The sequence below is a fragment of the Athalia rosae genome, chromosome 1 (genome assembly GCF_917208135.1).
Source record: "Athalia rosae chromosome 1, iyAthRosa1.1, whole genome shotgun sequence".
Lineage (NCBI taxonomy): Eukaryota > Metazoa > Arthropoda > Insecta > Hymenoptera > Athaliidae > Athalia > Athalia rosae.
Window position 1 is genome coordinate 9,781,322 of NC_064026.1, and position 17,983 is coordinate 9,799,304.

The 17,983-nt window shown below is 33.8% G+C and overlaps 1 protein-coding gene across 3 annotated transcripts in view; it reads left to right on the forward strand.

Annotated features, from left to right (window-relative positions):
* LOC105685090 (protein couch potato) overlaps positions 1–17,807 on the forward strand; it is a 45,757-nt gene extending 27,950 nt beyond the window's left edge. For 2 of the 3 annotated variants that reach the window (XM_048650195.1, XM_048650192.1), the window contains 3 exons: positions 1,571–1,779; positions 4,912–5,116; positions 6,468–17,807. In XM_048650195.1, coding sequence (XP_048506152.1) covers positions 1,571–1,779; positions 4,912–5,116; positions 6,468–6,500 — 447 coding nt within the window. In that variant the 3' untranslated portion in view covers positions 6,501–17,807. The remainder of the gene's footprint in view (positions 1–1,570; positions 1,780–4,911; positions 5,117–6,467) is intronic. The other variant, XM_048650197.1, reaches the window with a different exon arrangement.
* The last annotated feature ends 176 nt before the right edge of the window (positions 17,808–17,983 follow it).

A 17,983-nucleotide genomic window follows, 5' to 3' on the forward strand; every position in this document is an offset into this window, starting at 1 on the left:
ACCTCCTTTTGATTTCAATTTTGATTTCTTGACGTGCCAGAGAGTGGGCTATGAAAGTACATACGCGGGTTAATTGATCACACCGGATTCACGTATTTGCGTCTAATAACGATCGTTTAGCGCGAGGAAGAGCACCCCGTATGCCGTAAAAATGAATAATCAGGTGAGGGGTGTTCGAAACGAGACGGGGCAGCAGCTGTACTCTCATGTTATACGGGCAATTTTCACACCGGGAAGAACCCCGCGACTTACAGGGAGAGGACGGAGTTCAAGTTCTCGACACGCAAAATCCACGTGCAGGACACCTTCGTATCTACTACCCAACCCGCCCAGTAGATTCATGTACTATAGTTGGCTTGTTAGCGCCCTACTCTTGTCATAAAAGTCACGTATACTCGTCTTGGTCCTGCAGGGATTCCCCGTGGGATAGGCTTGTCACCAATGATATACAATACCTACTCCGGTCGCGTAGCACGGGCGAACAACGGCAAAGAAGGCCTTAGGGTGAAGGGTGAGGGTTCAAGGATGTTTGGGACCGTTGTATGGACCCCCGGTCCGCACGCTTCTGTTACTACTTCGACGGGTTACATTTATATCCCGTCATCTGTACACTACGTCAAGTGCGACGACCACCCATAACGATCTCTGACATACCTAATCCCCATTAAACATGACGGACGAAAATTAAGTGACTCTCCCATGATTAATTCCAACGCCAGGAAATCATCGCCGTGATAAGACATCGGTTAGCTAGAGATGGATCCCTGAAAATCTTTCAAGGATTCTCGTGCGATCTTTCATCGAAAATATTATATCTTCTAACGCCGTTGACCTGCAAATTCACTTTCTCAGATAACAAACAGGATATTGTTGTTGGGACCTCTGACAATCCGGAAAAAAACTATTTTCAACGATTCCCCGCTGGGTTACGGGAATAACATTCGTCGTTAGATGCACGGGGAGAATTTTTCACGGCTTGTGTACGACGACGTCGAGCATTTCGCAAACACTGGTTCCATTCGAAAATCCATTGAGAGAGTTTTTTTCTAATGAGATTTCAAAACTCACCACCCGTACATTATACGGAGTGCTCGTTCGCGTTTCTCTCGGGAGTTTACGCGGTAGCATTTCGAGTGATCAACCATGTGTTAATTTTCTACGGTAGCGACCATCTTTCCCGTATGTATAATTCATTTTTCACCGAGCTACCGGGCAATCAACGATCTGCTCCAGATTTATAATATTTGATGGGTTTTCTGATTACGATTCCACGAAGTTTGGATGGATGGACGAATGAAAAATAAAATGCGCCTGATCATGCAACGCAACGTTGCCAATCTTTACCCTTTTTTAGCATTTACCCCTTTTCTACTCGAGTGACTTTTGTACGAACTGCACTTTTTATTGCTACTTTGTCGTTGTTACGTTATCAATTATTTAGCTTTTTTTTCGTTCTTCTTTCAATTCATATCCTGCGAACATCGTGAACCTCGTCCACGTGTGTGTGTCCCCGTGCGCGTGTTACGATGATGTAAATTAAAAACGATTTTTCTTGTGTGTTGTAATACAGGCGCCGATATCCCTGCCACATCCGACCACCCTGACATCGATCCACGCGTCGCTGCCACATTTCTTGCCTTCACCAGCGCTGGCATCCCCGGTAGGGTCGTCCTCGTCGCAGCCAAGCATCGCTGTGAGCAACGCACCATGTTCAACATTATTCGTAGCAAATCTTGGACAGTTCGTATCCGAGCACGAGCTAAAAGAGATATTCAACAGGTTAGTCCGAGAGGATATGAGCGAACAATGTCTTTCGAATGGTACCCGATACTCCGTCTCGAAAATTATCATTACGTATGTCACAAAGGGTGACTCGTTTTCATCGCGGTCGACGTCGAGGTCTCAAGGACCGAAAGAAGTAATTTTGTACGGTTTTTCAAACGTTTCAGTTGACAAATTCAAAGAAATCACCTCGTTGATCGAAGTATCATTCGATAATCATTTGATAATCATCACCGTACACACTATCTAGAAGAAATGCTCGGACGACAAATTGCACCCTCGTTTATAATCTTTTTATTCATTCATTCGTTTTAATCCTTACAATACGGATGATACATATCTGCAATCCGTTCAGCGGATGTACATCGTACACGAATGTATACGGAAAATACACCTGAAAAGGTGGGTCGAGTCTTGAGTCAGAGGGAGAGAGAGCGAGAGAGAGAGAAAGAGAGAGAAAGAGAGGGAGAGAGAGACGGCTGGAGAGTGCGCGGCCGCGAATTCAGAAGTCGAACATTCAATTCTCAAGGGTTTGAGCGATAGTCAAAAAAAAGATTACGTGTATACTCGTGGATCGTCAGCGAGGATGTAATATATATGCGCCGATCAGACACCTGGTACGAAGTAAGAACGCGCAATAGAATTTCCGAAAAGCATCCCGAATGCTCAACGATCGAGATCATCTATTCACCGGTCCGAATCACGTTCTTTGACATGTCGTCAATTCGAAATAGAATCAGACTGCGTTTCAACGTACCCAATGTACAAAAAATTGTACGATCGTTCATGCGTCATATTTTCAAAAGTTCTTCTCAGTATTTCCCGCTAGATGCGGATCTGCTCGTTACTTATACTGAATTATCCTGCGGTCGTGGTTTTCCTGGTTTCTTTTTTTTTTTTTTTTTTGACTTTTATTAAACCTTTTTTTCCCTCGACGAAACGTCCGACCGCAATTTAACGCTTGGACGCATGGCGCAGTACGTATGATGAAAAGTTGACTCCGAAAAATATATTTACATAAGTAGATAACATTATATCTTGACGTTGCGCAGGATCGGCAGTTGCTCGAAAATAGGTCTCTTCTTTTCGAAACGGCGGCGCGCCGAGCGATTGAGTGTAAAGAAAAATGGATAAAAAATGAGGAAAAGTCGTGTATTCCACGGTAAACGCTGGACAGTCATACTGTTAAGTTCGCCGTATGTATTAGGGTCAAAATATCGGCGGCGGTGTGTCCTCCCCTCCTAAATACCTCTATAATCTTGTATGAAACGCGGCTTGTTACAGACTCGGTATATTATAGGGGTGGAGAGCGTAAGCTTACGTTGTGACAATGAACTGGTCAAAACTGAAGTTGTTAAATGCTACCCTACCGGTGTAACAATGCGAGCCTTTCATCCTTATCTGTCAACAGCTACAACTAACTCGAAGGGGATTTACACTCGTGATATTCGAGACGTTCAATGTCGCACAATACGTCCGTATATTTATCCTGCAAGCGATTCGAATCTCTCAACATTTTTATGATTTTTTTCTTCACTCACAAATGAGCGAAATTATTTTGAAACTCGACGCAGATTTTCCCTTCGATTTTGACCTCGATTTTGTATTAAGCTTTCAAGTAACATAGATAATTGACTTCCGGGGAATTTGCCAGATTTTTTAGTCAATTATTCGCGAGACCACTGTAAAGCCAATTGAACCGAGCGATTCTTTTCGATTCGCACGGTGAAAAAAAATTCATTTAATTACTGCTCGTCAATAAAATTCTTTGGATCATCTGATTCAAAATTTAACGCATGCGATATATTTTGCTGCGCGCATGTTCGATACGGACGAACAAATGTCCCATACGTATTTCACCCATGTGAAACAACCCTTCGTTCCGCGATAGTCGACGTACGTATGTATATGTTTTCTAGTTTGATAACGACATAACTATAGATTTGCACGTACCGTATAGGCGGTACAGTAGAAAGCACATAAGGTACGAAATGGTGAACATTCGTGGAAAAAAAAACTTTTTGCAAATGAAAAATGAACTATTGACTTTGCTAGATATATGATAAGAAATATTTTTAGTAACAGGCGAGAAAGGTGGGTCTAGCAGAAAGGAAAGAAAGAGAAAAGAACAACGTGAAGTAAAAATGTCTAAATGTGTTGGAAAAAGTACGCGATTCATGATTTATGGATTCGATTGTCTGCGTGCGCGGTGCTGCTGGTCCCGCACGCAATAGCCACAAATAATATTTTTTAGTGCTTTTGGAATTGGAGCAAATCGGGCTTGTGTAGGAGGAGGAAAGCTCGCAGGTGGAACGGTTTTTTCGATGCGAACCGCGATCCGCGATCTTCTTTCTTGTCTTTTTCTGTACGTATTTCTTTGTACGGTCTTTTGCAAACAAAATAAGGCGTTCGACAATTTTTGATGGCAATGTCTTTTTTCTTTTTAATTTTCTTCTAGTATTATCGATTGAATTCTTCGCGAGTATCGAGAATTTTTTCTGAAGTAATAACGTCGTTGCGAGAGAAGCGAAATTTTATGTATAGATCCGAAATTTTCTTCACCGTTATTTGCTTCTCTCACGTATAACGTTATACGTATACATATATGATTGCCGAGCTGCGTGCGACATGCGCACGTTATTAACCCATTTTTATTTTATCATCGTCACGTGCCCAGCTATATTGTAGATGAAACATAAAATTAATTTTGATTCGACCTGCGTTTAGTTCCTACGTGAAAAAATGCTGTGTGGTTTTTATCAAGTAGGTTGGACATGCCTTTAATTAAGTCAAAATTTTATTTTTTATTCGTTTACAAATGGAACATTCCATATCTGAAATGCAATTTTTCACTGTAGGAAAAGAAACGAACGAAAGCAGATTCGGTGAAAGGAAATGTTATGACAAAAAAAAAAAAGATAGAAAACATTTTTTTCGGCTACATTGCAGAGTAACGTGACTTCGTTAATGCGAGAATCCCTTTGCACGAGGAAATAAAAAAAAAAAAACAAGGAGAAAGATATGAAGAAATTAATTAAAAAATAAAAATAAAAAATCCGCCTCACTTTCCACCTAAAATCCAAAAGCCTGTAATTAACCGGAGTACGTGTGCTCCTTGTTTGTGCACAGTTTCCCTGGCTTCTGCCGTCTCCGTATGCACACCAAGGGAGGCTCGCCGGTGGCCTTCGTTGAATACCAAGATGTTCGCTACGCGGCCCAGGCGATGGCCATGCTCCAGGGATCGTTCCTCCTCTCTTCTGACCGGGGGGCGATTCGAATTGAGTATGCAAAGTCAAAAATGGCCGAGGTCGGCTTTACAAATCTCTGGACAGAAGTAGGTTTAAATTTACGTACACTACGTATAAATATTCCTATATTTATCTATATCCTTATTTGCTGATATGACTATTTGATGAAAAAATTGTACACGGTGAAGCGTTTTTTTTTTTTTTTTTTTTTCAAATTAATTTATTTCTCTATCTTTGAACTCTGTGCGTGCAGATCACGCGAAAATAGGCCTATATAAGACCGCAGTCGTGTCATCTGCCGACCCGCGACGAAAAAACGAAATTGACGCCGCTATAATTCGGTGCAATATAATCCATTCAGCATGAAAATCCAGCGTTCCACAACTCATGAGTCGCATAACCGCCCAAAGATTGTGAAATGTTCGATTTTTTTTTGCTTTCCGCTCCACCCTGATATACTTATATATGGTGTACTTGAATTTCTCATACTTTGAATTCCTCACGACACGACGACGTAAATTGCTTGATATAATTTACCGCTCATAATCCATCTCTATCTCTCTCTGTCTCTATGGAAATTTTACCACATCCTTCTGATGGATCCAAACAACTATTCTGTTGCTAAAATTGCGATCGCAATCACATGTACAAGTTTGGGTTCAAAATTCGTGCGTCAAGGAAACCCCGAGAGGATAGCCCTCGCTGTGAATGTATTGTACCTAATGTCTACATTTATATCGGGAAATCATTGCGCTTTGACTGTAAAAATGATTCAGGTAACCGACATGCGACGCATCGAAATGGAGTTTTTCATCCCTTAATCGTAAAACTGCATCGAAATAATAATTTGAAAATAAAAAATTTTAATGCCGCGATACGCTTTCACGTGTCGTACGAGCATTCGATGTCCTCCGTATCCTGTAATATTGTCAATTTTGTGTATTGTAGTTCGTGCGGATAATTGCGAAAGTTGAATCGCCCCTGAATGCATTAGCGTTTACATTTTGCGGTGTATAATATTCTTGGTTGGAGTTTTATATTTTCATCAATATTTCCAGCAAACTTCTAATACAGTTTTTCCTGAAATCCTGCGAGTCTCCGGTAAGCGGTATCGACAAGAAAAACTTTCTCGTTTATACTTGAAACTTTACTCCAGCAAATTCAGGGAATACAGAATCATACAGAATGTAAAACACGTAACATGGTAACACACTTCTCTTTTTTCAGCGAGACGGTCTGTCTATATCAGAAACCGAATCCGTATCCGTTTTTCCATTTTTCTATATATTTTTTTTCCTTTTCATCTCTTGGGTTCAGCTGAACAAGTATTGATAAATATTCCAGTGCACAAAAGCGTTGAAATCAATTGAATGTGTGTGTAACAATGTTATCGCTTTATGATTGACGATAACGAATAGCAATAATTTTATTTTACAGGGAACAAAGGGAGATGAAATTGGGCAATCTTAAAATTGATGTGAGCGGAATGTGACAAGTGCGCTAGTAGCCTCATCGGATACAAACGATATCGATAACAGCAGATTCTACGACCTCCTGGGATGCGTTGTACGAACGGAAAATGGTTGCGATTCACTTTTTTCCATTTTCAAATATCAGAGTGTAACGACTGAGGAACCGATTGCAGACGCAGGTTAGTTAATCGACCGTATTGAGAGAAAAAATCACAGAGCGAGAAAAAATGAAATCGCAGTACAAGAGAGAAATGTATACAGCGGTTCAGAGACGCAGCGTATATGTTACAACCTGGGTATATTCTATTATTTTCTATCATTATTTAACTTATTGGATTCGTGGTAATTTAAATTTGTATGCTTTTGTATTTATTTGAAGGGGTTAATGACAATTATGAGGCCCTCCCCACAACCCTATGTGACCTGACCCAACCCCGATCCTTGACCTAATTCTTTCCCATGATCCGAAGAGAGGCTATCGAAGGATATAAAATACGGTTGGAGGAGATCTATTAGTTTCAGTTACATGTAAAAAGGCACTGTTAAAATCACAACACACGTTATAAATGATAGGAAAATTGATCTTATTAACTGAAAGCACATGTATTATTAAAGTTATATATATATATATACACTTCATATATTAACATTCAAACAAGCTTAATACCAAAGGTGCCCTAAGAAACGTGTATTTATGTTTATCATCAGCATTGTGAAAACGTACGAATATATATCTCTTAACGATGAGGATATATCCCTACATATTTGAGAGAGGAGAGTGTTATAGGATAATTATATAACGAATGTGAACATATCATAATATTAAGGTAGCGAAAATTGTAAGTAAACTATGATCTATGTTTAGTAGCGGAGGTGTGCCCCGAGAGCTATATAGAAAGATGGCCAACTCGGCACGTAATTTGCCCAAGTGCCTTCCTGTTGGTCGAGTCATGGTACCGTAAGTCACGTCTTAATATCAATGTCAGTCGTGTAGCTCTAGGCTCTGCCTAAACTCTCATTATTAAAAATGAGACTTCGGGAAAATACAGGATTAAAATTGTGGCATATCGGTTATATTGAAATACCTATACCTATTATTACATATTATGCATTACATACATATTCAATATTGAAAATTTTTATCAAGCAATAACGGAATCACGTATCGATTATTTCCAACGATATAGTCCTGTGGGTTTGAAACGATTCTTTTCTATAATTTTCCAGCAAATTCGTTCGTCTGATCCGTATATACTCGTTACAGGTATATATCCCTAAAATTTAAGGCCAGTGACTTATATTTGACGCGCATGATGGCGGTATTGACGATAATGTTCAAGGCAATGCTATACGTATGTTTCAACAAACGACAAAGAAATATTTTCAAGACTGATGACTGAAAATAATATTATGTCAGACTTGAAATATTATATTTATTAAATTATTACTATTGCCGTACAAATATTTCTGATAATTTCCGTTATCATCAATTTCGTTGCCTTTTCACTTTCAACTGAACACCTGAGTTGCTCTTATTTTATCCCTTTTACTTTCTTCCTCATTCACCACAGCAGTTTTTCTATCAGACGGTCATCCCAAATATCATGTGGCTATATCTTTCTGCTGCATATTCTTTTTTTTATTATAATTCTCAGAGGAAAAATGAATTTTCAATAACGTATAATCAGCACAAAATTTTCCACCAATACAAATCCACATCACTTATTCTGTTGAGAATAACACAAAGGCGAGAACTTCTCACGATCATCTTACAAAAATAAAATAACACGTCTGAGCTATGATAATTTTATTTTTGTATTGAATTACTCAATTTTGTTTTTATTAACAACGGATATTTGCCGCTCACATATATGCCGCATGATATTTTGCTGCCACATTCATTAGGTATGCAACGTCTAAACAGGATCGAGTTTCTTATTTTTATATTTCTGAAAACTGAAGACAAAAAGGCAAAGAAAGAACGAAGTGAATGGCCAATTATTTGGTCCCATCTTAATACCGTCCTAATGATGTATCTCATATTTTACTTTGCGATATTTTTCTAAAAACTCCGTTATTTGCATGCATATTAGATACATATACATATCACTCGACGCATCAACCGGTTAATCAAACAATTCAGATAAAATATTTCAAAATGGCTGACATACTCGTCGTTAGACCGGTAAAATATACAATATCTACTTAGCCAAATATTCAAAGATCCAGTTAAATTGAGGACAGAAACACGGATGGTTGATTGATAATTGTAACAGTTTCCTATACACAAAGATAAGCATTATATACATTTTCAAATTTTTAGTAACGAAATGATAGTAAGAATTAACAGAATGATAATAATAGCAATTAAAAAGAAAAATTCATCGATTAACTTGCCTAACTAAGGCTTGTTTATGAAGGTATGGCATGTACAGGCGGACGGAAGGAGCAAATTTGAAATTTCAGTGATGATGAAGATAGTAAAGAGAAAAAAAATTATTATATCGCATATAATGTTCAGATGTATTTTATTTACAATAACGAGTATTTAATGACTATATGATAGGTAAATGCTTTACGCGATCGGGGCAGGTCATTTTACAAGGCTATTGATTTTCAACAAAATGTAGAGAAAATGAATAGAAGAAACATTGCCCAAATGGGGTATGACAAGATCTGGTTTACATAATAGGAAAGGGAATTAACAATGAAGCGTTTTTTGGAGTCTCTCGAATAAATCAACTACAAAATTTGCGTCAAACGCCTCAAAAAATCGACTCCAAAACACGAAAGCCTTCTGACTTCTTGTACGTAGCTGATACACAGCCACATTATACACTAAATATTATCTCTAGATATATCCTAGTTAATCATTCAAAAATTTAAATTTACAGTAGCGAATTGACAATTTTTTATTTATAAGACCAGCCTTCGCGTTCACGCTTTCATTATTCTTATTATTCTTATTATTCTTATTATTATTGTTATTATTATTATTGCCATTATCATTATCATTATGACTATCATTACAATTATTACAGTTATTTATTTGTCGCGAATATAATGCATACAAACCTTGATTTAATGGAAGAAAAAAAAATTGAGCCTGTGAGTCCTGTTTGAGAAAGAAGGATATCCGTGTACAATAATTATTTCAGTTGACATCTTTTTGTCATGAAGTCAAAAACATATCTACTAAACATGATAATTTAGTGAATGACCTATATGAACGTGCATACCTGTACACAATTAATTGATCCTAACAGTAAATCATGTACACCTACCAACTGATATTTTATTTACAAGTTGAAAAATTAGGGAAAAAAAACTGATCGACTTTTTCTTTAAGTACTGTAGTAATTAATGAGTAAATAAAAGAGAAAATTTGAACAAATTGAAAAAAATATGAAGAATTAGATGATCATTGACAAATGAAAACCCGATATATCTCCAACGTATCGAGTTTGTTCGAGGTCTTTTTCAAAACTTACAAAAGTTTACTCTCGTTTGAGCTCGGCTAAGCTTATAATATTATAGACAATTACTTGGAGGTATTCTGGCGTTTCGTGAAATATCTATGAAAAAAGTAACATGATGCAAGAAAATAAAAAAAAAAATAAAAATAACTAAATAGGTATAAAGTTAGAGAGAAAAAAAAATTTAGCAATATCGGAACAGGCAGTGTTCAGCTGTGAACACTTGCCAATGATGGCAACTCATATGATGTATGGAATATGAATGCGGATATGGAAATATACATGTACAAATATTTTGCACATGTATACATCGATATTATGCATTTCGGCGTAGGAAAAAAAATTAAAAAACGAAAAAAAAACAAAAAAAAAAACCATACAATATTGTATATGTAATTGTAACTTGTTATTTATAATAAGTAGCGTAAATTGTAAATGATATATTATATATATACATATATATCTATATACATAGGTGATAAGGGAATATAATAATTATATTCAATCAATGAATTAATAGGTTGAATTTAAAGTGCTTTACAAGTGAACTAACTCATATCAGTAGATAGTACGGCTAAATGGAGTGGTATTTGCATATAAGATATAAGGATATCGGATTAAGTAATAATATAATATATTATCAATCATAAAAGAAGGATAAAACGTAAAAGAAATGGAAAATCATATAAATATTGAAATATTTAATACTAATGACGATTCATATGGTATACCATATATCTATATATAATATATTATATATATATATGTGTATAGCGTATATAGAAAACAAATTTGCATGTCAATCAGATATTTTGTACTGTAGAAATTCTAACATCACGCGCGAGTTGTTTTTTCGATTATGTTCAACGTCGTACTGTACGATATGTACCTATATATAGTAAGTACACACTCATACCTATATTCATATACAGGCGTATATATACGTTTTGATACGATGAACTGGTGGTATACCGCGGATCTCTTATATATTATATACCAAATTACATTGTATGTACATATATCAATATACATATATACGTACATATGAAAAAACGTAGGTATTTATGGATGCGGGAGGTACAAATATTTCGCGAATCGATCTGCGCATTTATCGCGCACATAATTCACATACACTCAGACCTATAGTTTCAATATCACCGCGACGACATCTTGGCATTGAGCGTATATATTTTTTATTTTCTTCTTTTTCTCTTTTCTTTATTATTTATTTAATTTGTTTTTTTCGTATTCCATCCACAAACCACCCTCGTACAATCGACTGCTTCTATACTATACTATGTATATACACATGCAACGCATAGTTTACAAATACGTGCCCGTAGCTTGTACACTTTTTCATTTATTTATTTACATGTATTCCGTGCGCGTATGTGACACATATGTACATACATTGATACTGCATAATATACAGGTACACGGAATGGTACCAGGTGAAAGGCGCAGGAATGATAAAAGCAATGTCAAAAGGCACGCGAACGATCCGAGTCGAAACGTACTTAACATTATTACCTACTTGTATACTGACGTTTAAAATATTATAAAATAGAAACTAGGGATCCAAGTACATATTTTATCGTAAAAAAACGAATGTTCGCGGATTTCCTGACTAGCATTCGATCATACTTACAACAATTCATTATTATCGTACATAATAAATATTAAAAGCAGACAACAAGACACCAAAAATGAAAGAGAAAAGAAAATATCACTGATTCCATGCTGAAAATCATCATCGCAATAGAAAAATACCGCGAAAATGAGATATGAAACGGTACAAAATATTAAAAAGTATACTGAAAATTATTATTATTATTACTACTACTACTACTGCTACTACTACTACTACTACTACTACTGCTACTACTACTACTATCATTATTATTATTATTATTATTATTATCATTATTGTCACTATTAGTAATTTTTTTCTCATCATAGTTTACCAATTATTTTTGAAATACCTATACTTTTTCGTTAGCTCATCGTTTTTCGGTTTCTGCAACACTATGATATGTATTGTATCCATATACATATATAATATATAATATGTAGGTATATAATATTTATGTGCGTATATTATATAAAACATATGAATGAGTATGCGAAAATATCATACTAAAGGTAAAATTACCAAAGATGTCAATATCGATCCAAAGACTTGAACACCTCACGACATTTTTATTTAATAATAAAAAAAAGTAATAATGATAATATTTCATAATTATAAAGAATAAGTAAATTAATGAATAATTAAATAAATGATTGAATAAAAGAAACAAAAAAAAAAAGTCGAAAAAGAGAAAAAACAAAAACGGAGAAAAAAATCTATAAAAATGGAGTAAACGGAAACCCGACAAAAAAAAGTGGAAGAAGTACATTAATAAACAAAAAGTAAAGTAAACAAACAAAAACATTATTTTAGATACATGAATAATTGTAGATAAGTATAATTACGAATTTGCGATAATGTTTGGATACTAAAAGTTAGTGAATCACCGTAAAACTATACGCAAACTTATTGGGGTCCAAGGAAAGCAGCTTACAATGCTCGTCCCGAAACAGATAATTTATACATATCGTTGCAGCGTGCGGGTACAATTTATGCAAAAAATAAAATTGTATACAACATGCATTCGGTATATGGAATGCATCTATATACTTGCTAGCTTATACTTAATTTATATCTATTTGTACTAGGCTACTTATCGATTCTTTGAAGACTATTCATAATTATCCTGAATTCTTAAAGGTTTTATAATATTATTATCTTTTTGTTTTTTTTAATTACTATCGGCAGCACGTTTGATCATTTCATTATATACATGAATCGCTATATTACATATTGTGTACTAAATTCCGATGACAGCTATACATGTAATATTACTTACCATGTAAGACATCGCTTTCGCACTGCCAGAGTAATAATTTAATTGAACAGTTTTCTAATTTTGTTCTTTCCTAACGAATTAGGTAATTACACAGTTAAACACTATCTTACGTAAATATTGTATCTCAATACATTTACGATGATCAATTAATATGTCTATCATTTTATTTATTTATCTACATAAAATTATGCCGACGAATGCGGTGCATTTTCGTTTTTCATGAGCAACAGAAGTATTCGTATTAATCTAGCTTTCGATTTTAATAAATTTCCTTTCATCGTATCGTCGATTGTATAGCTCTATGAATTGCACGTGATATCGATACGGTAAAGCGACATCAATTATAAATTAAAATCCATAATTATATCTATTTATTTAAATTCGAAGCCTTACGCTATACATCGTTCGTTGGCGCCTGAAAGAAAGAGATATGAAATTAAATGAATAAATAAATGAACAAATAAAAATTGATGAGCTAAGAAAACTTAAAATTAAAAAATAATGATACTAATGAAACAAATGAAAGTAACACGTTTCTCGCGAATCGAAATGTTGTTGGGTGCTCTCAATGGACTTTTATAAAATGCCAGAGACAATTATTATTATCTATATATACATGCATATTATACTATAAAAATCTGTGGGATATTACTCGACGTATTCACCAAAATACTTACAACATGTATACCTACCTACCCATATGATATATACATACACACGTGCGTTTTAGATTGCACTTTGGATTTTTGTGATCGCGTGTTACCAGCCAATTTACCTTCGCGTAACACTACTTTATTTTTCGTATAACCATATACGTTAAAATACCATTTGAATCGCGCAGGAGTCGTAACTTACAAATAATATATTTGTATGTGGGTATACGTGTATGTATTTTACGTATGTACTACGTTAACTACAATTCAAAAAGACAACGGCCCCCGCAACCGATCAATAAAATGCGGGCCCCAACGCGCCCTGGCTCACAGTGGTCAAGGTACATAACAAATCGTATCATGCTAGAAAAAAGAAAATTCGCTAAAGCTTGTTGAATTATTCACATTTAAATCGATCGGTTACAGCTACGTTTTAATCTTCTGTTTGTTTTACTAGTATTTTACAATTGCTTTTATTTATATCTCGATTGTTCTGTAATCGAAAATTGAATGTGTCTACGTAAATTAGTCTGAATCAAATACGCGCGGTCGATTTGCAGGGTATAAATTATAGAGGAACTCCGTCGCCTTGCGCAATGTGAAGTTCGTTAGAATCACGAATATACCAATCAATATTATTCTAGAGGTGTATAATATTATTCATTTATCTCCTGGAATAATTTCTTTTCAATAGGAACCCGGTATAATAACTAATTGGTCTATTTGGCATTATTGTTTCTATATTTCAGTTCATTTTTGTTGTACCTTGCCTCAAAGATCTGAAAGAGATGATATGCAATATGTCGTTGAAAAATAACTTCTATCCATAAATCCGTCAAAATCATTACAATAGATGTATGATCAATTCATTGTCAATGAAAAATCGTTCGTTAGTCCTGAATAAAAATTACTACTGATACGACGATTGATTATTTATACTGAATAACTTTATAATTCTCACACGGGGCTGTGACTTGATATACAATTACAATATTCTATTCTACCATTCGTAGACGTCGGATGCCGTGATTCAAACGCGTACTATCGTCGAATATATTTTTAATTAACAATTTAATTTTAACAAAAAATTTAGTTACGCCCATAGTTATACCCACGCCAATACAGAGAGTCAACGATAAAATCCCAAATGTATTTCAATCGTTTCATTTTTTAAATCCCTACACTGACGAGAGAAGAGAAAACACATTACATAATTATACTAAATTTTTCAAAGAGCCCACTCATGTATGTACCAGCGAAAAAGACGGATGTCGTATTTTCTATATCTTGTCTTGAATCGATTGAGAAGATCCAAACGAATACCGTTTTCAAATTTCATTGATACAATTAAAAAACGCCGCATTTACGATATGCACGTGAAGTCCATCTTTTCGACGGGTAAAAGTGAAAATGCAAGAAATCCTAGTAGATCGTGTACAGAATATATTAGACTTGTTCGTACACTATAATACAACGATTGAATAAAAAAAAGAAGAAGAAAAGTAACAATTCGTCCACCTCAAGACGATGGTAAACGTCATTTAATATTCTCGTTCAAAACTGCGGATTCTACATAGAATTATTCTATCTATGAATTCTGTTCCATCCGATTTTTATTACAGTGAATATAACAAATTGTGATTCTCATAGTTTTTGAAATTGATTGAAATTATTTTCATACATTTTTTTGTTCTTCTATTTCTGCCGCATTTCCAAATACACCGCACGTTTTCATGTATCGTTTCTGTAAACTGGATGATCAGATCACTTCATGTCAGTTCAATAATAATAATCGTAACAATAATACCAATACTAATAATAGTAATAATAACGATAATGATAATAGTAATAATACGAAATAGTTAATACAACATCTTCGTGATAAGCCCCCAATTCTATCTAATAACATAGACGACGCTATGTATATTTTATTTATTTATTTTTTTTATTTTCAATTTTTAATAATGTCAGTTATTATTACTAATAATAATAATAATAATATAAATAATAATAATCTCAACAACAGTAATAATAATAATTAGTAATATTAATATTAATAACAATAATAATTATTATATAAAATAATACTAATGGTAATGATACGATAATATCAATAACGATATAATAAATAATAATGCGACTAATTATAACCAATTTTAGAGAATAGGTATACAAATTAAATTATAGCTGATTATCATACATCGTATGAAATTACGTTAAAGAAATTTTAACAATATACTACATCAATTCAATTTTCACGCAATCTGCGAATTCCATAATTGTACAGGATGCAATGTTGGAATTGCATTGTGTTCTAATCAGAAAAGTTCGAAAATGACAAATATATGATTGATAGTTGAGAAATATGAAATTTTAAGAAAATAAAAAGACGCATCGTGATTTATTCTATGGATTGAAAGAAAAATATTCAAGTTTTTATGGTCGTCGAATTCAAATATCATGCGTAGGAGTCTGCGAAGCATGGTTTCAAGATGAAAATTGACATATTAAAAAAGTTCATGTGAAATGACGAGAAAACATATCGAAGAGAAGGAAATTTAAAAAAAAAGATTGAAAGTATGAATTTGCCTGTTAAACAATTGGAGTTAAGCAACACTATGATATCAATTATTATAGGGAATCATTATAATACACATAAAATTAAATTATATATAAATGATTTGAATCTGTAATTAGTTATTATGGTTTTATAATATATATATAGATATATATCATCGTACGTTCATTAATCATTTATTATACAGCTGTTACTGCAGTATAACCAAAGTTCAATTACATCGCAAAATATAATAATGAATAAAATTTAATAACGATAATTGTTAACAATAATAATAAAAGAAGACAACGGTAATCAATTCGCCTTTTATGGTTCGCGCATAATTGTTGATGAGAGTGGGGAAAAAAAAAAAAAAAATTGGAAACCTAATGGAGACACACAATATGATTCAATTAAATGCTATGATGTATTTCAATATTAGTCACATTCGTAGTCTGAATAAAATGAAATTACTTATGAGTATGAATGAATAAATAATGAAATTAATTGATTAGTTAATAAAATAGTTACTTTATAATTCGTATTTGTTAAATTAAGTTAAGCATAATATATATACATAATGAGTATAAATTTGTAGATTATGTAGTAAGGCTTTTTGTGTGAGGTTATTGTGATATTTAAAGAAAAAGAAAAAGGAAAAAAAAAAAACAAAAAAACTAATTGAAAAACCAAGAAAAGAAAAAAAATCTCTATGATCGTAGTACCGGAGTAAAATCCGATTAGTTATTCCAGTATACTGACGAGGCTTGAGTAAAATTTTCTCTCCTACTTTCTCAATGCATATATAAACACTATAATAAATATTATATCATGTATAGCTGTGATTCGCGCGAATAAACGGGGGGTGGGTGAGGGGGGGCCGTTAATTAAATGACAATCTGAGGCCTCGTCAAATACTGCTGGATATAATTGATATTTTGAAAATCGAGCCTAGAAAATAATGATATGGATTACGAATACGGTAATCAAATTCAGAATCCGAACGTATAATCACGTGCGTACAACGTCATTTATATTTGCAGCAAATGGACAAAAACATTAAACGCTGCCCTCAATTTTTTTTTTTCTCTTTATTGCACCAATTCTGATAAAAAATTCGATACACGCGTACTTCATATCAAGCACTACATATATCCATATTATTAATTTCATGAACAGCAAGATTTTCTAAATATCAAAGAAAAAATATATCTGGGTGAATCCGTCCATACATGTCTCGCCGGAGACATTGCACAAAATGTGCATATTAATCATTGGGACTACAAAAACATATCATCATAAATATGTAATTTATAATATAAAATATTAAGCAATAAGATTCTATTTATATGCCCGTAAGTCTCACAATACATATTACAATTTACTATAGCGAGTATAATAATAATATCAATAATATCAATACTAATAATAATAACAATAATAATAATAACGATAATATTAATAATATTAATAATAGTAATAATAATAATAATAATAATAATAATAATATTAACAACAACAACATAGGTAAAATAAAACATGCATATCATATAAGTATGACTGGGCAAAAGGATAGCTTATCTGTAATCTTTACTTCATCATTGTCAGGCGTTAATGTTAAACTTAATTACTATTAAATAATTAGATTGTGAAAGAATTTCTTCAGGCTCTAAGCAAGATTTGGAAATAATAAAAAGAACAAAATACGTATAATGATGTGCTACACTTGACGATTTCATACACTGATTATTCTCCTACTTCATTACTACCGTCTACCGGGTTCTTGAGTGGTTTTTTTTTTACTCAGTTTCTTTGCGAACGAAAGATGAAAAGAAAGAAAGAGTAATCCTAAAAAGTTTTGTCATCGTATCAGCATTTCAATCGGA